The sequence below is a fragment of the Conger conger genome, chromosome 3 (assembly GCF_963514075.1).
Source record: "Conger conger chromosome 3, fConCon1.1, whole genome shotgun sequence".
Taxonomy (NCBI): domain Eukaryota; kingdom Metazoa; phylum Chordata; class Actinopteri; order Anguilliformes; family Congridae; genus Conger; species Conger conger.
Window position 1 is genome coordinate 72,352,917 of NC_083762.1, and position 22,481 is coordinate 72,375,397.

General features: G+C 46.2%; 2 protein-coding genes and 1 long non-coding RNA gene across 3 annotated transcripts in view; 1 reads left to right on the plus strand and 2 right to left on the minus strand.

Annotated features, from left to right (window-relative positions):
* The window catches only part of LOC133123563 (cohesin subunit SA-1), a 24,075-nt gene extending 18,776 nt beyond the window's left edge, over window positions 1-5,299 (minus strand). Inside the window, exons 1-6 of the mRNA XM_061234034.1 lie at window positions 5,234-5,299; window positions 4,948-5,151; window positions 4,272-4,368; window positions 3,298-3,374; window positions 2,431-2,635; window positions 510-661 (exon numbers count right to left, since the gene is read on the minus strand). Coding sequence (XP_061090018.1) covers window positions 510-661; window positions 2,431-2,635; window positions 3,298-3,374; window positions 4,272-4,368; window positions 4,948-5,151; window positions 5,234-5,299 — 801 coding nt within the window. The remainder of the gene's footprint in view (window positions 1-509; window positions 662-2,430; window positions 2,636-3,297; window positions 3,375-4,271; window positions 4,369-4,947; window positions 5,152-5,233) is intronic.
* A 231-nt stretch (window positions 5,300-5,530) lies between these two features.
* On the minus strand, window positions 5,531-7,166 carry LOC133123959 (uncharacterized). Its single transcript, XR_009708275.1, has 3 exons — window positions 7,011-7,166; window positions 6,373-6,429; window positions 5,531-5,629 (listed from the first exon to the last, which is right to left on the minus strand). It is a non-coding gene; the product is annotated as an uncharacterized LOC133123959 (long non-coding RNA).
* A 2,109-nt stretch (window positions 7,167-9,275) lies between these two features.
* gpc2 (glypican 2) lies at window positions 9,276-19,158 on the plus strand. The gene is made up of 11 exons (XM_061234035.1): window positions 9,276-9,447; window positions 10,901-11,059; window positions 11,526-11,660; window positions 12,536-12,711; window positions 12,968-13,048; window positions 13,848-14,013; window positions 14,381-14,511; window positions 15,083-15,229; window positions 15,359-15,495; window positions 17,213-17,385; window positions 18,887-19,158. Exons 1-11 carry the CDS (start codon window positions 9,276-9,278, stop codon window positions 19,156-19,158), a joined length of 1,749 nt encoding a protein of 582 aa, XP_061090019.1.
* The last annotated feature ends 3,323 nt before the right edge of the window (window positions 19,159-22,481 follow it).

Consider the following 22,481-nt stretch of genomic DNA (forward strand, 5'->3'; position numbering starts at 1 on the left):
CACACAATAAAACAAGAGCGGATAAAATGCCAGGATGTGTTCATCGAGGATGCTTCGGGCGCGTTATTGCCCAGCGGGAACGGACCTGATATACCACAATTCCTAAGCTCTGTGGGTGTTACCCCGTCGTCCGTACTTCAATACTCGGTCCATAACTTCTGTGTCAGTGACATGTAACTCCTATGCGGCGTCTGTAGTATCGGATGAATGGCACGTCTGTTGTAAATGTTCATAATGCGTCAGTGAACCTGCCCCTTCTGTGCTAGGTGTATACAAGCTCTGCAAAGGGGGATATTTTTACATTACAGTTGTTTAGCTGATGCTTTTATCCAAAGCGACTCACAGTTAACTAAACAAAGCAGGAGACCATCCTCCCCTGGAGCAACGTGGGGTTAAGAGCCTTTCCTCAAGGGCTCAACAGCTGCGCAGATCTTATCGTGGCTACGACGGGGATCGAACCACCCACCTTGCGGCTCACGTGCCTCGACCGCTACGCTGCGGGCTCTTACCTCTCTGAGCGTGGCCTGCAGCTCCTCCAGACGCTCCTGGGCCCGGCTCTCCGCCCTTTTGTCCCGCTCCAGTTCGTAGCGTCGCTGGATCGTCTCAGTCTGAGTGAACACCACCACCGCCACCTCCACCACGGCCGTCATCAGCTTCATCGCTGACAAACACGGTCACAGTCATGTTCTCATCAGCTTCATCGCTGACAAACACGGTCACAGTCATGTTCTCATCAGCTTCATCGCTGAGTCACAGTCACAGTCATGTTCTCATCAGCTTCATCACTGAGTCACAGTCATGTTCTCATCAGCTTCATCGCTGACAAACACAGTCACAGTCATGTTCTCATCAGCTTCATCGCTGACACACACGGTCACAGTCATGTTCTCATCAGCTTCATCGCTGACAAACACGGTCACAGTCATGTTCTCATCAGCTTCATCGCTGACAAACGCAGTCACAGTCATGTTCTCATCAGCTTCATCGCTGACAAACACGGTCACAGTCATGTTCTCATCAGCTTCATCACTGACAAACACGGTCACAGTCATGTTCTCATCAGCTTCATCACTGAGTCACAGTCACAGTCATGTTCTCATCAGCTTCAGCAAGGCTATTGCACAGGGATATACGATGGAGCACACACCCATCAGCTTCAGAATTGAGAAACACACACGTCAGCTTCAAATCTGCAAAACATACATCGGCCTCAGCACTAGGAAACACACACCCACCAGCATTGGCACTGAGAAACACACACACACAACACGCGTACATGAGCTTCAGCACTGAGAAGCACGCACACGTGCATGTCTGCACAGCGGCTCCACGGACAGTGCACGTTACTGGAGCAGTTTCTGTGACAGGGGCAGTGAGGATTCTATCGCTCACCATGCACACAGCCCAGTTCCCGGGGGTCGTAACCTGACCCGGCATGGACAATAAACCTCTGGAGAGATCATGGAGTGCGTGCAGGAGTGTGTGCTGAGGAAGCTTCATTACGACCACTGAACTGAAGCCAAACTGAGCGAAATAACCGCCTCACGGTTGTCAAGGTTACATCCCTGCCTGTCCAGCAATAACTGACTTCTCAACTTGATGAATCCAGAAGTAGAGCTTAATGTATTTGTATTATTTTTTACTCATTTCATCAAAGAAGTAATGTGTTGTTTCTTTGTCATTTGTGTTACCTATAATGTAAACCTAAATGTTGAACACAATATCACATTCACGAGAATGATGTGAGGTCACAGTGACCTTGACCTTTGACCACTAAAATCTAATCTGTTCATCTTTGAGTCCAAGTAGACGTTTGTGCCAAATTTGAAGAAATTCCCTCAAGGCGTTGTTGAGATATCGCTTTCACAAGAATGGGACGGACAGATGGACGGACGGACGGACGGACAGACAACAACGGACGGACATACTGCCTCCAGCCACGGCTGTCGCTGGAAAGACTTACACACCCAGCGACCCCTTTCCCCCAGCCTGGCCCAGTGACCCCTCTCCCCCAGCCAGTCCCAGTGACCCCTCTCCCCCTACCTGGCCCAGTGACCCCTCTCCCCCTACCTGGCCCAGTACCCTTCTCTCTCTACCTGGCCCAGTGACCCCTCTCCCCCAGCCTGGCCCAGTACTCCTCTCTCTCTCCCTGGCCCAGCAACCCCTCTCCCCCAGCCAGTCCCAGTGACCCCTCTCTCTCTAACTGGGCCAGTGACCCCTCTCCCCCAGCCAGTCCCAGTGACCCCTTTCCCCCAGCCTGGCCCAGTGACCCCTCTCCCCCAGCCTGGCCCAGTGACCCCTCTCCCCCAGCCAGTCCCAGCGACCCCTCTCCCCCAGCCAGTCCCAGTGACCCCTCTCCCCCAGCCAGTCCCAGTGACCCCTCTCCCCCAGCCTGGCCCAGTATCCCCTCTCCCCCTGCCTGGGCCTTACCGATGAAGGTGCTGGTGTGGCGGAAGGCTCGGACCTGGGAGTCGGACAGGCCGGTGAGCAGGGCCAGCAGGGAGGAGAAGAGGTACTCGTCATAGAGCAGGCTGTTCTGACAGCGGCGGACCAGCACGCTCACAAACTGGCACAGGCCGGCCCGAAAGCGCCGCCACTGCGTTCCCGCGGACGACAGCGGGTACTTCACCGAGTCCTGGGGCAGCGAGGAGAGAAGAGCGAGAGACAGCGGCCCTGACGTCACGAAGAGCACAGGTAACACGGCTGGAGTACGGAAACTGATTTGCTGACGAATGAAAGGTCGATCAGTCCGTCCCTTACGTGTGAGAGGACAGGTGTGATCTGAGCATCATATGGATGTGGGTTAGAAGAAAAACAAACAAATAATAGAAGAAAAAAATCTCTGTCCCACGACGGTGTCTTCCCCAGCACACAAAATACACAGTACCTACAGCCAAGGTACCTTCCAGTTTAAAGCCAGGAACCATGTCCGCATGATCTGTGATCTGCTAGCTAATTAATCATCTATTATTGGGTCCAGGCGGTCTACCTAGGATTGACCAGGAATCTGGATAATGTATAGCACAACCGATTTTCATTATTAGCCAGCTAGCTAGCATCAGCTAAATTAACTTGCTTTACATGTGTTACTAGCACCTGTTCGGGGCTTGGAATCTTTTGGCTTTTTATGTATTGTGAACTCTTTACAATTATACGTAGTGTTTGTCCAGAATACTTTTATATAATCTATGTATTCCACCTACGAACAGAAAACCCCTTAAATACAATCCAATGCAACATGTATCCAGACGCAGAGACACACACACCCCCCCCCCGCACACTCACATATACCCTCACCTCATTAAACTCTTTGGTCAATATGCTGATGATCTCAGCATTCTGCATTCTATCGAACATGTCCCTGCTCACCACCCCTAAAAAACAGTCGTACACACCTCAAAAGGAGTGAAGCATGAAATGCACAAACAGACACAAACACACCTAAATGGCAAGCGCATCAAGACACACTGTTATGGCTCTACCCCTAAGCGCTAGGATATCTTATCTGGTACTGCGTAGCCTGTGTGTGGTGTGTATATCTGAGAGTAAAAATAAGTAAGGCTATTGCACAGGGATATACTATGCTGTTGTGTCACATGAATTTCCCCCCTGGGGATCAATAAAGAAATATCTATTTATCCTACACCGTTCATTTCATATTGATGTAATTAAAGTTCATGCAGCCAGCTTTAAAGTGCGGACTGTTAACCTTAATTGGAAGGTACTTGCATCCATATGGAGTTGACCGTGTAGGAATTACAGTCCTTTAAAATTGTGTTACTGTTCAAATACTTATGGACCGCACTGTAGATTTTTCACACCGCAATACTTTCCCCGAGTTTCCTCGTAGCACTGTGTCAGGTTTAAACCCAAAGGGCAATTCCATGGTAAGCAACATTACAACTGCTGGATATTTGGGTGGTAAAGCCCAATACAGCTACATAGTAGAGGATGATGGGAGTTATTTCCTCCTGAGGGTTATAAAAGCATATGTAAGTCTCTTATGTACCTTTACCACTCAAATGTCCTGCAGTTGTAATGTCAGTTACCATGGAATCGCCCCAAAGGACTGCATGCAGCTTCTTGTAATCCCACTCTGCAGGAACAGACACAGCTGCTCCTTGCAGTCCCAGGGATCGATTGGCACTGGGGACTGGCCCAGCGCTGACAGCAGCGTGCAATCAGGCCAGGGAGAGTCATGCGTGACCCGTGGCCTTAACCTCCGATAGCCCGCCCCCCTCCTCCTCCTCAGACGACCCCTGACCTCTGACCTCTGCAGCCACAGCACTGCACAATGAAGTTGATGAGCTCCAGAAGCCCCGCCTCCTTCTCTTGCTTGTAGCTGTCTAGCCACTCGTCGACCACGGTCTGGGATGGAAATGGGGGGTTAACAGCCAATCAGGAACCAGCAATGGAGGTCATGCTTTCATTAAGACAGGAGGGACAGGACTGCACACTATCCCCCTTCGTTCTTGGCCCCCTCCTTTCCCCTCTCAATCCATTTCTCACCTCATACCTTTTCCACCAACCAAAATGACTGAAATACTATTGTTTTGAGCCCCTATTAAAACTGCTAAAATTTTTCAACCAAACCCAAAACCCCATGGGATTTCAATGGAGCAGCTTCAAGATGTTGAAACATCTCTCCTTTCTCTCACTGCATGCTATCCTCTCAACAAGCAGCTGACGGGCCGGCACTCTGCACCAAAACATCGCATAGCCATACAATAATTCAAGCTCATTGGTTGAAAATTGCCACAGCCAATGGTGTTTCCAACGTCAGCGCGTTCACAGAGAAGGGGGAGGGATAAACAGTGTTGTGGTTTGAAGGCGTTTGTTGCTGCTATTTCTCTCTTCACCGCTGGAAGTAAAAAATGACCTATTGTAACCTTTAAGGGTTAGTCTCGTCTATCTCTTGCATGTCTATTGCACGCTATCCCCTCTCACCACAGTGGCGCTCTTGCCGCCCAGCACCGCCTCGTACAGTTGGCCTGCGGTGGGCTGGCTCCCGCCTGGCGAGCAGCCGGGAGGGGCCTCCCGTGGAGGGCTCTGGGGGGGGCGGGCCGGGGACGACGTCGTTTCGGGAGATGCTGCCAGGGGGGCGGGCGCAGGGCGGGAGGCCGCTGAGCTACGCTGCGGCCGCTTGCGAACCTGAAGGACAACAGCGTCAGCCTACCAGCAGGCGGCGGGGTAAAGCCCCGCCCACACAAACAACTGCAGCGACAACCATTACCGTAACGATCCACACCGCTGAACGATGACGTTCTGTCAATAGTCTCTCGGCTATGTTATGTGCCATTATGACGCCCTGTAAATTCGATTCATATTTAAATCAGATTTTGATCGGCTGTTTTACCGTTCAAAAGAATCGCTCTGAAAGTGATCCCAACGATATCGTTCTCGTTACAGTCGTGGTGTGAACTCAGTTAAAACGGTTTTTGAAATGACATATTTATGGTCATTGTTCTTGGTGCGGATGGGTTTTTAGCCAGTGTGTGCGATACTTGCACACAGCCAGGAACAACCACCCACCGGGATTCCTGCAGGCATTCTCAGAGGCCTCCTCTTCCCGGACTTCAGCTGGGCTTCAAAGTCGCTGCCCGAATCGGAATCGTCAAACTCCTCCAAACTGCCACAACCGCCAAAACAAAGGGACGGAGGAAGCCAAAGTCCAGGGGAAAAAAAACATGTATGAATTAGCCAATCATCAATCAGTATTGAGATGCGTCGGTTGTAATCAGCCCACACTCCAAATAGGGGAGAGAGTGGGGCATATGGTCACACTTTTCGAGTTAAGAGTTACTTCATTCATCGTGATTATGGAAAACATGAAATTTTGAAAGTTACGTTTTTTTTCTTACATTTCTTGGGCACAGTACATCACAATTGAATAAATGCCATACCATACCATACAAACGCATATTTTGTATTTGTTACATCTTCACATCTTATTTCAGTACCGAGTTACAGAGTACTCAGGTGTCACACTATGTGGGGTACGTTGTCACATTGGATTATTCAACAAATAAAAACACAATAAAATTCAAAACCAAATAGCCTATAACTTCATCAAAGGACCAGCGAGGTGCTTTGACCCCCAAGCGCAATTGCTGGTATCACCGTCATGTACCTTAGGTTACAGGTTACAGGCTGCCCCAGCACTTGCCTGCAGAACATGAAGTCACACAAAATAGCTATTCAACTTTTGAGGTAGTGCTTCTAGTTTTGGAGGAATGTACACCACGTTGCTCTGGATAAGAGTGTCTGCCAAGTGCCAATAATGTAATGTAATGTAATGTAATATAATAAACCATGTGACAATTTACCCCACTCTCCCCTACATAATAAATGATGCTTCCTTCCTTAACTTACCTGTCAAAGTCTCTCTCCTCTGATTCGTCCATTTTTGTTTTTTAACTCAGATTGTCTCTAAGGTAAATGAAAGCAGATTGATTACATGACTAGTGGTGGATGTTCCTTGTTGTACCTTGCTAACTGAGATTAATGTGCCTTTCAACGTTTTCAACGTTCAAAGTTAACGTTATCACACTGAAATGCAAGTCCAAATCTTTGGGTTCGTTGTGCTGTCTGATATTGCATAACTGACTGAAAACAGTAAACTATATATATTTTTAAATGTCCTGGATCACAGGGATAGCTAAGATTTGATAACATAAAGCACATCTGACTTAAAGAACCAGTACCTAAAATACACTCAAATGGTTAGCTAACTAACGTTAGTTACCATCCAATTTAGCTACCTTAGTTATTGTTTTATCTCACGTAAGCTGGCTAGCTGATGAGAAAGAAAATTTGCATTTCATGTTCCCTGCTAAGTTCACAAAGTGCAAGGTAATTTGCTAGCAAGTAGACATCAAATAACTTTAATCTAAATCTGACTTTGATATTAATTTCCACAGCTAGTCCAATTAGCTAATTAAATAGGTCATGTTAAGCATTGGCAAATAGCATTGCATTGCTATCGTTAGCACGATCTACGTTAACGTTACCTTAGCCAACAAATGAAGAATCCAAACTACGGCCTGGTAATTTACCGATTAACACTAGCTACCCAAATCCTTCCTTCTTTACACTTAAGTTAGCTATATGTTTGTTCACAAAGCTTCCTGTCAAAATATCTCCTGTCTAAACGTCCTGTCGAAATATTGATCGGCTTCAATTTTAATATATTCAGATTTGGAGTTGATGAAGAGGAAAAATAGCAAGGCGCGAAAAGAAATAACAATTTCCCATGCTGATTGGTTGTCTGCAGGATTTAATCGCAACAACGATTGGCTTAATTACTGCGGATTGGGCGTTGATTGGCTACTCGTCGTTGCTTCTGGTAGTAACGAGATCGGTACATCTCGTTTCGTGGTTTCAAATCAAATTCATTTTTTAATGATCTCTGTGACGGAATTATATTTTGCATTAATACTTCTAAAAAAGCTGTGATACGATGCACATTATTTGGGATTAAATCAGTTTGTTTGAAAACGTGTATTATCATAACTGCAAAATGCTGAATTACACAAATTACATTTGTCAAATTTACATATTTATGAGCAGACTCACGTCTAGTTAGGAAGGCTAATCAAGCTGATTGAACTGCTGAATTATCTAATGCAAGTGTTGCGCTTGTCTTTTGATGTTTTCTTGATTTTTTTTCTTTTTACGTGACTAATTTAAAATGGTTACAAAGCAGCAGTTAATTGCTTTTTCTTGGCTTTTGCACTTACTGACCCCCAACCGGGTCTACCCTATCCCTACACTACTCGTCCTCCCCGCCCAGATCGATGCTGGAGCGGAATGCTGATCCGACACGGAACACCCTGGGGACATCTGAGGAGCGTGACAGCTGTTTCGCAGGCGCGGGAGCGAGGGATGATACGCGCACACTGGACCAGTTAGTGAATTTAGAATCTAAATGAGGTAAACGAGGAACAGAGAGGCTCATTTTAGACCCCATAGTATACGCTGACTATTCGTTATATGTTCACATGTTCGCTACGTTATATATGTTCATTAAATGCCTGTCCATTCGCCCAACTGAAAAAAGTGTGCCAATATGATACGCTTTCTTGCTGGACCAACGATCCATATATTTCATCTGTGCAATGTAATGTTTTGCGTCCTGTGTCGAGTGCTGTGTCAAAGGCAGCAATCCCGAATCAACGTTGCCCTTTATCTAAATGGCTTCAGTAGCCTAGGCTATAGCTACACCCAGTCATCAGAGGTTAATGGACAAGGCATTCCACTGTTTTCTGCAAACGAATGAATGGATGACCATAGTAGCAAATCGCACACATCAATGTTAATTGAAACCAATTCCAATTGCACACTTAACCATACACTGTGCGTAAATGCATTATTCCTAACGTTTTGTATAACAACGAACTGCCTGGTCACAGACACATGGCACAAATGCACATCTCAAGGCCAAAACCATCAGTTTCACCGGCAGTTAACAGGAGCGAGGCCGATGCAAATTACAGCATGAATAATGCAAGAATTATAATTTATTGCACGTGTCATTGTGTCGGCATTACCTTTTAACATGTTTATAATATTCATAAGTACAAATATATTTGATTCGGCGTCACCGTAGGCTGAATGAACAGTCCCATTCAGTGTATAACATGGGAAATGAGGAGATTATGTGGGGCGTTGATCGCGGGGCGATGTGTAGCGCATTGGTGTTAAAAAATTTTTTTTTTGTCTGGGTCAAGCTAAGAACCGCTGCGAATTTAGGACCCGGAGGACCCCCCTCACTTCCACTCCTACACCTAAAGCCCCTCACGGTCCTCGTGCTGCAGAGCTCATTGTTCCGAGGCAGATCGCGAGACAGTGGGGGCCGACGGCGGCTGCCAAATCATATTCAGACCTGAGACTGTCCCATTCATTCACGCTCATGCACGGATCTGCAACAAAGAAGCTAGCAGGGAACTCAGCCACAGCTTCGCGCAGATAGGCTAGTATTTCACACCGACCGAAATAATGATGCTGAGCATATAAACGAGAGGCATCGTCTGTGCACAGCACACGGAAGTAAGAGGTTAAAAGAAGAATTTGTTTTGCATTGAGGAACGTTTTTTTGTATGTCCTGGAAATACGCAACTTGCCTTTATATCTGTATTGCTCTTTATTTCGCTTTCGCACGCGTGTAATGCTTGCATAATTGATTTAATTTATTCAGCGATTCGCTTTAGTGTCTCAAGCATCCGACAGCGGTAGTGGCGTTGGGTTCTTTGCAGCTATTAACTTCTGTGGCGAGGATGTTTTCCCGACAATGTCCTGGCCAGTACCCACTGGCGTTGTTATGCGCGCTGGCTGCTCTGGGAGTGACTTGGCGGCCGGCAACGGCGGGTCGAAGTTGCACTGAGAGTCGACAGGTATACGCAGAAAAGGGGTACAACCTTAACACAGCCCCGCTGACGCAGATCTCAGGTAAGTTTTTTTTGCGGAGTGTGGCATTTAGACTCCCAACAAACGAAATTATTTGTGAAAACGTTTGCAGACATTAGACTGTACCTGGAAATAATTATATATAATAATATAACAGGACCAATGTATGAGATAGAAAGGCAGTGTCAGAAAGAGGGAGATAGACTGTCGAGAGTTGAACAAAGCAAAGAGGAGATTTGTAGGTGTTGTCTTTGTGACGCATGGATGCTACTGGTTTGTCTGTCTGTCTGGTACATGTTCACCCAGTAACAAAGCCCAGCCTAGCATCTAGCATCCCACTCGTGAGTATTGATTAGGTGTGATTCACAAAGAGGTCATCTTGATCACTGCAGGTTACAGTTTGTGTACACTGTCAGTAATGGGGAGTTGGTGTTTTATAAAGATTAATATAGTAAGTACATTGTGGGTACTTCATATTTGTCATGGTGTTTACGCAGGTGAAATACATGTTTGTGCAAACCCCTGCCCATCTTGACAGTGTCTGCAATAGTTCTCCATCTGTCTGTACAGCTAGACTACTATATGTCAGAAATATATCCGTCCTTCTATGTAGAGGAATGGAACGCTGTGTCGGTGATATTCCCTTGTGTGCCGGTTGTCAGTATTAGCACTGTATCAGAGCTGTACAAGTCGTTGTTATAGCTCTGTTTGCCTGTGCATTGAATGACTGCCAGTCCAATCTCTGTGCAGTGAGTGACTCTCAGCATTAGAACTGTGTCCGTACATACGTACGCTTGTGTGCATTCAATTCAATTAATTTTTTTTGTATAGCACTTTTACAGAAGATTGTCACTGTGTGTGTGTGAGAGAGAGAGAGAGAGAGAGAGAGAAAGAGAAAGAGAGTATGAGAATGAGAATGAGAGAAGAGTGTGTATGTGTCTCCTTGCGCGTGTGTGTTTAGGCTGCTGGTAATCATGGCCTGAGTCTTGGCACTGTCCCGTGGGTCATGGGAGCAGATGGCAGGGAGAGAGAGGGATGATAAGAGGGAGTTTAAAAAATGGAAATGGAGAGAGACGGGAGGACAAAGAGAAGGCAAATCAAGAAGGGTGGAGATGAACGTTGAAATGCAGTACATTGAGAACAAAAGAATGACATTTTCTTCATTACAGTTATTTAGCTGGAGCTTTTATCCAAAGCAACTTACAGTTGATTAAACATGGCAGGGGCCAATCACCCCAGGAACAATGCAGGGTTAAGGGCCTTGCTCAAGGGCCCAACAACTATGGCTATGCCGGGGCTTGAACTACCATCCTTCCGGGTCCCAGTCAAACAACTTAGCCATTATAGGCTATAGACTGCCCAATACAGTTTGTGTTCAGTTAAAAGCGATTCAAATTTTTGTTATGATGGTCAAAGGGATTGATCTGATTGGTTAAAGGGACAATCCTGTCTCTTTTTTATTGGCTGACCCTCTGCCCCTCCATAATCGGCCTAGGTGAGCACTTGCGGCTGTGTCCCCAGGATTATACCTGCTGCTCCAGTGTGATGGAAGAAGCACTGGCCCGCAAGAGCGAGGTGGACTTCCTGTCAGCTATCGATGACACAAGCCAGTTCCTGCTCACCACCTTCACCCAAAGGCATCGCAAATTTGATGGTGAGTGCTGGAAGAAATATTGGGCTGCCCTTATTTGAACTTGCCACACCGTTGTCCAGTTTACCATGAATATGATTCTTCTCATTCTTGATTAATAGTGCGTCTGACAGATTCAGGTGTTCTGGACTTTGAGTAATCACAACATGCCATGGTGTACAGAGTACAGTGACCAATTGATAGAGCAGTTCTACATGTTAATAATCTTGCCAACAACATTAAGATGTTTTTTAATCATTGTTTAAAGTTTTCAGATGTTTAGTTAAAAAAGCTACAGTAAACCTGTATTGGAAGCAGTTGTTTGGCGCCCCCTGCAGGATCTGAATTGAACTGAATCTTGAGTCCAGATGTTGCCTCAGTTCCTCCCATTGAACTGTATAATAACAAAAATAATAATAATAATAATGTAATGTTATATTACAGTTACATATCATACATATCAATTGTCCATTCCCCTCTCCCTTCTCAGAATTCTTCCGTGAGTTGATTGAACTGGCAGAGAAGTCAATGAATCAGATGTTCACCAAGACGTACGGCAAACTATACACTCAGAACGCGCGTGTCTTCCAGGACCTGTTCGTCGATCTGCGGCGCTACTACACCGGTTAGTTTGTCCTCCCTGGAATTCAAATTACACTTGCTCAGCTAAGAAAAAATGTTTACAGGATAATGGGGAAGATGCTGGTTAGACTCCCAATCGGTTGAGGGGTTAAGTACAGACGACGGTAACATGACCAAACAAGTCCATTCCTGCAATTTTCCTTCTAACTTAAAACATAATGTTCAAGGACAATATGCAGGATATTGGAAAATGTACATCCTGGAAACGTTTACTTTAACCTTTCTAGTCCACTTGGAATGTTTTGAGAAAACACCCCTACCATTGACTCTGGCTGCCAACACTTTCTGAAAAACTTGGTCACATGATTTCTACATTTTGGGCCCCCCAGGGGTGGGAAAAGGACTCCCCACAACAGACAGGAAGGCTGAGTCACTGTTCATCTTTTTCTGCAGACTGAAAACTCACCCTGTTCAAACTGTAACTTGGCCCTTGGCTCGAGAAATGTAGAACTAAAACCTATTTTGAGTCAATGATAGACCCTCTCTCTGGTTATGTTTCAGCCAGGGGTGTAACCAGAACCTAAAAAACTGGTCGAGACTTTTTTGGGGTGAGAGGTTTCTCCCTTTAATTAGTTCATTTTTGAGCATGCATTTTAGGGTGTAAGTGCTGTACATAAGCTTATATCTGAGAAAATATTCTCATTCCTGAATTAATTGCAACTGAAAAAAATCACAAGGAAAATACAGAGGACATGTGTCCTCAATGGTCGTTACAGCCCTGTGTTCAGCTGTCGTTTCTCAGACATACAGCGTCCTGGTATGTATGTAGATTGGTTGATACATGCAGGCTTTCTACAACATAAACGCTGTATGGCACGTTGAACTTTGCTGACTACCCTTCCGTCTTTGCGCCTGTAGGGGGTAACGTGAGCTTGGGGGAGGTCCTGGCAGAGTTCTGGTCTCGCTTGGTGGAGAGGGTATTCTCGCTGGTGAACCCCCAGTACCAGTTCAGCGAGGAGTATCTGGAGTGTGTCAGCAAACACGCGGAGCAACTGCAGCCGTTCGGGGATCTGCCTCGCAAGCTGCGCATACAGGTGAGACGGGTCACCTTTGCTAGTGAGCCCAGCTGCGCATACAGGTGAGACGGGTCACCTTTGCTAGTGAGCCAAGCTGCGCATACAGGTGAGACGGGTCACCTGTGCTAGTGAGGCACGTAGCACGCTCAGGTGGGGTTGACTACACGTATACAGTAGATCTAACTACAGGCCTATGTAGGTGACATTTATTGCCCATACCGGTTTATTGAACTGTGAATTGAAGCAGAACTGAGTGTGTATCTCTGACTTTAAGGTGTCGAGGGCTTTCATCGCCTCCAGAGCATTGGTCCAGGGTCTGGCCACCGGTCGGGACATCGTCAGCAAGGCAGCCAAGGTGAGTGTGTGTGTGTGTGTTTGTGTGTGTGAGAGAGACTGAGTGTGTGTGTTTGTGTGTGTGAGAGACTGAGTGTGTGTGTGTGAGACTGAGTGTGTGTGTGTGTGTGTGCTTGTGTGTGTGTGCTTGTGTGAGTGTGTGAGACTGTGTGAGTGTGAGTGTGAGTGTGTGTGAGTGTGTGAGTGGGTGTGTGTGCTTGTGTGAGTGTGTGTGTGTGAGACTGAGTGTCTGTGTGTGTGAGAGACTGAGTGTGAGTGTGAGTGTGTGTGTGTGAGTGTGTGTGTGAGACTGTGTGTGTGTGTGTGTGTGTGTGTGAGACTGAGTGTGAGTGTGTGTCTGTGTGTGTGTGAGACTGAGTGTGTGTGTGTGCTTGTGTGAGTGTGAGTGTGTGAGAGTGCGTGTGTGAGACTGAGTGTGGGTGTGTGTGTGTGTGTGAGAGTGTGTGTGTGAGACTGAGTGTGAGTGTGTGTGTGTGTGAGTGAGAGTGTGTGTGTGAGACTGAGTGTGAGAGTGTGTGTGAGACTAAGTGAGAGTGTGTGTGTGTGTGTGTGTGTGTGTGTGAGAGAGTGGGGAGGGTGCTTTCTGACACCCCCTTTTCCCTTTGTGTCTCTTGTGTTTATCCTCATCTCTCCACTTGTTCCTGTACGGTCCTCTCTTTCTCTCCCTCTTTTCACACCCCCCCCCTCACGCTGTCCCCTCTCTCTCTCTCTCTCTCTCTCTCTCTCTCATGCATCTCTTTTCCGTGTGTGTGAGTGGTTTTGTTCTCCCCTCACCCTGGTCTCTCCCTGCGGTCCTGCAGCTGAGTGCGGGGGGGGAGTGCGTTCGGGCGCTGATGCGGCAGTGGTACTGCCCTTTGTGCCGTGGCACGCCCTCCCTGCGGCCCTGCCGCGCCTTCTGCCTCAACGTGATGAAGGGCTGCCTGGCCAATCATGCCGACCTGGACACCGAGTGGAACAACTTCATTGGTGAGAGACGCGGGGGGTGGGCGGGACTGTGGGGGTTGGCGGCTTGTCTGCGTCCGCACGTGGGACCTTTAAGCAAGAAGTCAATTTCGGTGCATTAGTAGTCTTGAAGCGGGGGTTTAAAAGCAGACGGCCAAATCCGTTTCTGGATTTCATACCAACTTCTGGCCTTAATTGCTTAATTACCCCTACCATTTACACCATCACTACATTTCTTGATGTGCATGAAGCAGAAGACTGTTCCTGTTACAGTTTACAGCTCATTTAGCCAGGTTAGTTGGTGGAAACAACGACCTGCATACGGACTGGGACTGCCCACCCCCGGTTTAATGGATCTGTCTGTCTGTGTCTGTCTGTCCGTCTCACTCAGACGCTCTGATGCAGGTGTCGGAGAAGCTGGAGGGCCCGTTTAACATGGAGCTGGCGGCCGACTCCATCTCGGTGAAGGTGTCTGAGGCCATTATGCACATGCAGGAGAACAGTGTCAGCACCTCCACCAAGGTGAGGGGGGGAGAGAGAGAGAGAGAGAGAGAGAGAGAGACGGTGAAAGGAACAATGGAGGAGTAAGAGGGACATTGGGCTCATTCCCTTTGCTTATTTTTCTCTACCTTTTCCTTTCCTTGCTCCTGACCTGGAAATCGATCGAGCCATCTTTAAGGACATTCCAACCCTTTAAATGTTCCTCCTAGGAGCTGGAAGTAGAAGTTAGGAACTCCCAATCTTTCCTTTGAGCAAGAAAGCCTGGAAAGCCAGACCTGTGGATCTGCCCCTCCCCGTCTGCCACGTCTGTAACTGACGTGGCTTCGAATTCACGTTTGAAGGAGCAGGGACATTACATTTTGTATTTGTTTTCTTTGGTTCTATGATACAAGTAATAAAATTGATGCTATCAATCACTTTTATTTCATCATGACTAAGTTGGTGGCACTGGCTGAGAAGGAATCCCTGTAGTATTCTAAAAGACACTTCGTGACTCAGATCTTATAGTGGAGTGGGCGAAATAATAGCAGAGGGCTTGTTGGTAAGTGGTGGTCGACTGTAAGCCCCCTGTTTTTGTTTCTCCCTGTCCCAGGTGTTCCAGGGTTGTGGCAGCCCTCGGCCAGCCCCGGGGCGGTCTCGGCGCTCGCCCAGGGATCAGGGAGGTAACAGGAGGCCCTTCCGTACCTACAGCCCCGAGGAGAAGCCCACCACGGCCGCCGGGACTAATTTGGACCGCCTGGTGAGGGTGGACGCAGGGCGGCCATTTTGAGGTTGTGTTATGTCACGGCCACATAACACAACTTTTGAGGTTGTGTTATGTGACCATGTCCTGTAACCCCCCCCCCCCCCCCCACCCTCATCATCCCAGGTTTCGGACCTGAAGGAGCGCCTACGGCCCATGAGAGGATTCTGGGTGTCACTCCCCTACACGATCTGTAACGATGACAAGATGGCTGCCGACCTCACCAACGAAGACAGGTGCTGGAATGGACAGACAAGGGGAAGGTGAGAAAAGAGGGAAAGAGGAAGGAGCTGGGGAGCAGAAATGAAGAGGAAATACAGTTGGTGTTTTCCCTCTGTCTTTCAGCTTATTGAGGAGACAGACACTGTTGAATGGCTGGTGCTTTGCAGGCTGACTGATGGTTTCCCTGAGCAGTTGCTGTGTCTCCTCCACTTTGTAGGATAAATGGCTATTGACTGGCTGAGTGCTTCCTAAAGTTGCCTTTTACGGCCCATTGCATGTGTATTCTTCGACATCCAGCAACCTAACTTGAATTATTTATTGCAATTAAAGATATGTCATGTTTTTATATTGGAATGAAAATTGATTGGATTGTTCAACAAAAAAATATAGATCTTGCAAGATCATTTCACAGTGAACATCATAGTCAAGATCACTTGATAGCACTTGCTAACAAAACTAACACTTACTATTGAACAATGTTTAAACATTGTCTACACCCATTCAAATGAAGCCATGGCTAAACTCTGGAGCTAGCTGTTTTTATTCCCTTAAGGTACATGACTGTGACCCGGAAGGTTAGTGGTTTGATTCCCGGTGTAGCCACAATAAGATCCACAACCTTAATGTTGACCCTTGAGCAAGGGCCTTAAGCCCACATTGCTCCAGGGGGGATTGTCTCCTGCTTAGTCTAATCGACTGTAAGTTGCTTTGGATAAAAGCGTCAGCTGAATAACATGTAACGTAAAGACTTGTTATACAGACTAGACTAGACTATATTAGACTAAGCAGGAGACAATCCCCCCTGGAGCAATGTGGGCTTAAGGGCCTTGCTCAAGGGTCAACATTAAGGTTGTGGATCTACACCGGGAATCAAACCACTAACCTTCCGGGTCACAGTCATGTACCTTAAGGGAATAAAAACAGCTAGCTCCATAGTTTAGCCATGGCTTCATCCGTTTCAAGGCCCTAGTGTTGGCATTTCAGGCTGCTAAGGGGACTGCCCCACCTTACATACAATCCCTGATCACTCCCTACTTCCCAGCTAGACCACTCCGGTCTGCCAGCTCTGGTCGCCTTACGGTTCCCTCTCTACGTACACCTGGCGGTCGAGCTGCACGTTCACGCCTGTTTTCCGTTCTGGTTCCTCAGTGGTGGAATGACTTGCCTACCACTGTCAGAACAGCAGAATCCCTCCCCCTATTTCGACACAGACTCAAAACCCACCTTTTCAAACTCTACCTTAGTCCTCCCTCCTGATTTCCCCTGCCCCTCCTTTCTGATATCCCTATCCTTGTCTAACCCCCCCCCCCCCCCAAAAAAAAAAAAGCACTTCTGATGACAACTATGTTTAGAACAGCATTTCCTGTGTATTTTGCTAGTTTCTGGATGTGATGCTCTGACTTATGGTAGAACCTATGCACTTGTAAGTCGCTTTGGATTAAAAGCGTCTGCCAAATGACTAAAATGTAAATGTAAATGTACAAAGGTATTCAATGGTCTTGAAATAATGCGAAAACACATCCCATCTTGACATCAGAAACCTCAAAGACTTTGGTTAAGGCATTGCAATGTGTTGTATGCATGCTTTGGTGGACTTTTCTGCCTTCTAGTTGTGAAGTAACATTACTGCAGGATCCACTCAGTCAGCCTGTTGCCTCCAATAACAGCCAAGAATGTTTTGTTAGATGTTTATCCTTATCAGCTTCAGTCACTATTGTGTGTACGTTTGTGTGTGTGTGTGTGTGTGTGTGTTGCCAGGTACTTGCCAGATGTGACAGGGGATGGGCTGGTCAGCCAGATAAATAATCCGGAGGTGGAGGTGGACATTGCCCGACCAGATGTACGCATTCGTCAGCTTATCATGGAGCTCCGCGTCGCCACCAACAGGCTGAGACACGCACAAACTGGACAGGACACTGACTTCATCGACAGTGAGTAAAACACACAGACACTACACACGCACGCACACACATACAGTACGGGTATACCTCCATTTACAAAGGGTTTACGTTCCTGAGAAACTGTTCGCAAACCGAAATTTCGTAAACCAAACAGCATTTATCATTGATTTAATAGCGATACGTTCCGAGAAGTTGATAACAAGAAAGAAAAATAGTAATAACAATAATCTTTAGGCCTATTTTCATTTATTGGTAAACCATCGGAACAAGTGCGTGGTTATTTAATTAAAGTACTGACTGAAACTTCAATGGTAACTCAATTTAAAAAACACATTTTAAGTTTGTAACCAAAACATGGCTGCCAACGTTGTGCCTATGGCCAGTAATGTGCATGGATGTAGGCTAATGTGATGTTCTTCCCAACCACCAGTCATTGTATAGAAATGAATTGATCAGTGCAATCGCAACGACTGAAAAGTAGAAATTTGCCTAGCGAACTAGTTGATCAATACACGGGGCAGATTTAATGTTCGCGTTGTAAATTAAGTCTACTACTCTTCCATGCTTAAATGTAATCTCCATTTTCATATTCATTTCGCTTTTTGGCTGGAGTAACTGTTAAATTGAGTAAATCCCGGAGCTTCGCCCTCCATTTGAGTTTAAACTGGTAAATGTGCTAATGCAAATTAGGCTACTGTAGATGTGACAGTGAAAACGTTTAATTCCAGTAAAAAATATTTAAAGCACTAGAGGGCAGCATTGAGTTGGGTCTGTTGAAATGTCTGCTGACTTTTGCTCGCAAAAAGGTTTTTCTCCATGTAAAATTTCGTTGAAGTGAACATTCCATTCGTTAAATGAAAAAATGTCCCTGAAATGTCGTGTTCGTTATTGTGAAAATTCGTAAATAGAACGTTAATAAATCGAGGTATACCTGTATATGCACATATACACATATACACACACTTATACACCCACAACCACACACATACATATACACACATACAGACATGCATATTCACACTTACACACATGCACACACACACACACACACACACACACACACACACAGTATGTTGACAGCCATTGAGTTCTTCTGAGGTTGCAGCAGGTCACATTCCACCTTCAGCCATTATGATATACTTTGGGTCTCAAATGGTGTCTCTGAGAATGGATTGTCACTAAAGCATTAGACTTATTTGTTTGGCTTATCTACTACGGGTTGTTCAGCTACCTATATGTATTTTCTATCACTAACACTATCTATATACAGTCTATTGAAACGTATCTGCAGACATATGCAGGCCTCGTATGACAGCATTTTGTTGTTTCTCTTTTGGAAATATGAGTCATAACATTGATTCCAGATGTACACATAGAGTACACGGAACACACGTGTTTATTATTTTTCCATAAGAAAGAGGCAAATGGAGACCCAGGCAAGAAGGCCAAGATTCAAACCGTGGATCAGTCCAGATGAGAAAATGATGAATTACCATTTCGCTGAAAGAAAAACCCATCTTCTCCTTTGCAGGTGAGGAAGGCAGTGGGTCAGGAGGTGGGACGGGAGGAGAGAGGTACAGTGACGATTGGCCAGGCTACGGGCCTTACTCTCCACCCTATGGCAAGCCCCCACGGAACCCGTCAGGTCCAAACAAGCCACCCCGTATCAGGGACAGACCCGGACCAAAGTGGACCCGGCCCAACCCGGGTCATGGTGGCCATGTGAAGTCAGGGGTCTCCCGACCAACTGCCTGTGTAGCCACCCTCCTACTCCTGACCATCGCTGCCGTCATGTGGAGATAGTCCGCTACAACGCCGTCAATTTGGTTGAGATATTATTTGGATTGTTTTTGACCGATTGGGAACCCCAAAATATTTATCTTGGTTTTTTTTTTTTTTTTTTTTTTGTTTGTTTGTTTACAGTACGCTAATGCTGTCTGTGTGCTTGGTTGCCCGGGAGACAATATATTGATAGAGGACGGAGAGTTACAGCCACGTGTGTAGCTCAGATGTGCTCATGGACTGCCCCCCTCTCCCTGAGCAACATGGGGGTCTATCGTTTGCTTTGGGCTCCTCTCTTTTGTAGCGAGGTACACAGTCTGTATAGTCACCTAAAGCTAGGAAAGGGTTCTCCCCAGATACAGAATCAACCCGGACTAATGGGTGATAAGCCAGACCAGTCAGATAGAGTCTGAAACTGAAATGTCTGACAGCATCCCATCACTGTTTCACAGAGATTTTGTATTCTCTGGGGGTGGGTTTCAATTAAAATTAGGCTTAATTTATCTCACTATAAACCTGAAATCCTATCTGTGAGAGCACTTTCAGCATCAAATTTCAGAGATGCTCTTTGTTATAGATTAATGACCAAAATGTGAATGCATGCACATTATAATTTTGAAAGCCCTTTTTTCATCGTATTTATATCTGTTTGGATATGTCTGTCGAAAGGAATAACTTTTATTCCGTTTCTGAAGTTTTTTAATCAGGTAAAATCTTGTCAACCAGCCTATAGGAACACCAGAAGCAATCAAATGTCATCCATGTTGTAGGAACGCCAAGTTTTGACAAAGCGATTCATTTAATTTAATCTCCAACATGGAATGATCTAGATTGGTCACTGACAGTGTATTTATTGCTATGAATCTTCGTGTTGTTGGATTACCTCTGTTTTGTTGGCCAGAGGGATTGCTGTTCTGTTGTTGTGGCTCGCTGAGCAATAAGAGGAACTCCAGCCTCTCACTTTCCAGTGTTCCCTGCTCCTGAAGATCAGGTGTCAGGCTTCTTAATGCTGTTTAGTCCAGTCCCCAGGAAGCCTCCATTTGTCAGGGTTTTCTTGTTACCCTGTCAAACTAAATCTCAGGGTGCTCTCATATGCGATCACTGTAGTTAATATCGCCTTTGAATGAAAATTTGAGATGGCTTGTGCAGCCTGGAGTGGATTCTTGAAGACTTGGCTAAATTCTGTTGCAAGCACAGTTGGGGGTGAGCTGTTAAATCATTTTCAGCTATTTAAGGTATAAAATTTATTTTTGAACCTTGGATCATTACAGTTTTGCATTATATTGTCGTGGATTATGTTGGCTTGTTTATTGCCAGCTGGGTAGCTAACATCAAGAGTATTCCCTTCGTCCAGGGTCTTAAACTCCAATCCAGGAAGGCTGCTGTCTCTGCCTCTGGTTTTTGTGATCTCCTTTCAATCAGTAGCCAAGGCTTGGAAACAAGGTGTGCAGACTCCTTTGTCAATCAATGACTTAACTTAAGCACTTAAGTGCAGGAACACATCAAAACCCAGCAGACACAGCAGTCCTTCAGGATTTCAGTTTGAGATCCATGCTTTAGTCACACTACAAGTTCTTTCTCCTAAGTAGTCTAATGTATCAACAAAACAATATTTTAAAAATAATAATAATTCAAAAAACCTGAATAAAGAGCACCAGGGAAGTGTGATCATATTTCTTGAAAAGATTATTATAAAAACTAGTAAATAAATAAATGTTTTGTTTACAAATGAAATTTTAGCTTTGAAAGTTTTAGCAAATTTTGATTTGTTGATTTGTTGATTTTTCTGAGGTTGGTCCATTGGTCAGAACACCAGCAGCCCCTCAAGGCGATGCGCGATTGGCTCTAGCATCGCTAGGGAAATGGAAGAGGGGGCCAGGGCTGTTGCTAGCTGGTCACTGTTGCTTTCTTACCTAGTTTCAGAACACCTGAGTGAATCTAGGCTTTGACCCCAACTTGGGTCCTCGCGCCAGCGTAAACAGGGTTCTTAAGCCGCAAGGACATCAATGTCCGAGACTACAAACAGCCAAATAAGTGGGTCTTGTTGTACCGTTACTTGATTTTTGTGATTGTAGAGTGTTTGTCAAACGTTTTATGTCAGTGGCGTGATTATAGATAGTTTTAGTTTTGTCTGACCGTTATGTCAGTTCTATGATTGTAAATCCTGCCTTGTGCAGCCAGCTCTGTCACAGGGTTTAGCATTAAATAATTTATTTTGCGACACTGGATGCATATGGTGACTGTCAGTGTATGTGAACTGAGCTTCATGGAGGCTCCTGTCCCGTTGCCGAGGAGTAACCCCGGCTTCCTGATTGGCCATGGGGACGTGTCATAGCACTGGTTGAAGAAGAGTGTGTACAGTGTGTCTGTATGTGTGGCTTGGGATGGGGACGAAGGAGGGGCCCATTCCAATCACTTATTTTTCCTGGCCGCTTTTTTCCTACTCCTGACTCCACCCATTGAGAGAGTCTAGACGTGAATTAGGCAAATGGAATGTCCTTCAAAGCCACGTCAGTTACAGACGTGCCATACGCGTGGCAGATGGGGAGAGGTGGATCCACAGGTCGATCATTTCAATTGTGTTTCCTTGCTCAAAAGCGAGGTTGGGAGCTCCTAACCTGTACTTCTAGCTCCGACGAGGAACATTTAACGGGTTGGAATGTCCTTAAAGAAGGCGGACCTCGCTCGATTTCCGGAATCAGTAAGTGACCGGAACGAGCCCGCGGTGGTCTCTCGGAAACGGGCGCTGACTGGAAAGGGCACCGACGTGTCCCAGCCGCAGCGTGGTGATGAGGGACGGAGAGAAGAGGGTAATGGGGGTAGAGCGAAAGAGGGGTGGTGTCAGAGTGACTGAGAGAGGGGGAAAAAGACAGACGGATATACGTAGGTTCATGTGACGTAGGAAAGCGATTGAAGGGGGAGGCAGGGACAGGGACAGGGAATGGAGAGAGATGTACGGACTCGATGCACATCTGATGTTTTTGAGCAAAGGCTCTGTCTCGTAAAAAGAGGATGGTGGAACGTGCATGGCACATTCTGTGTCTCTTTTCATTGTCTCGTCTTTATAGGACCAGGGGCTCGATTCCAAACACCTGTTTGTCCATGAAAATGCACAAACGGGTCCACCCCTGCGTGGACGTTTCCTCCTTAATATTCCCATCCACTCACAACTCGATTGCAGAATACCTGGAATCTAAAAGGGAAGTGGCCACTGCTGTCTGAACTACCCACCGCTTCTGATGGCCTCGTCTGTCAGGCCATTGTGGACCCATCGTCTCAGACAGCCGGTGTCACCGGACACAGCGACAAACCCGATATACAGATTATTGGCCAGGCCAACTTGT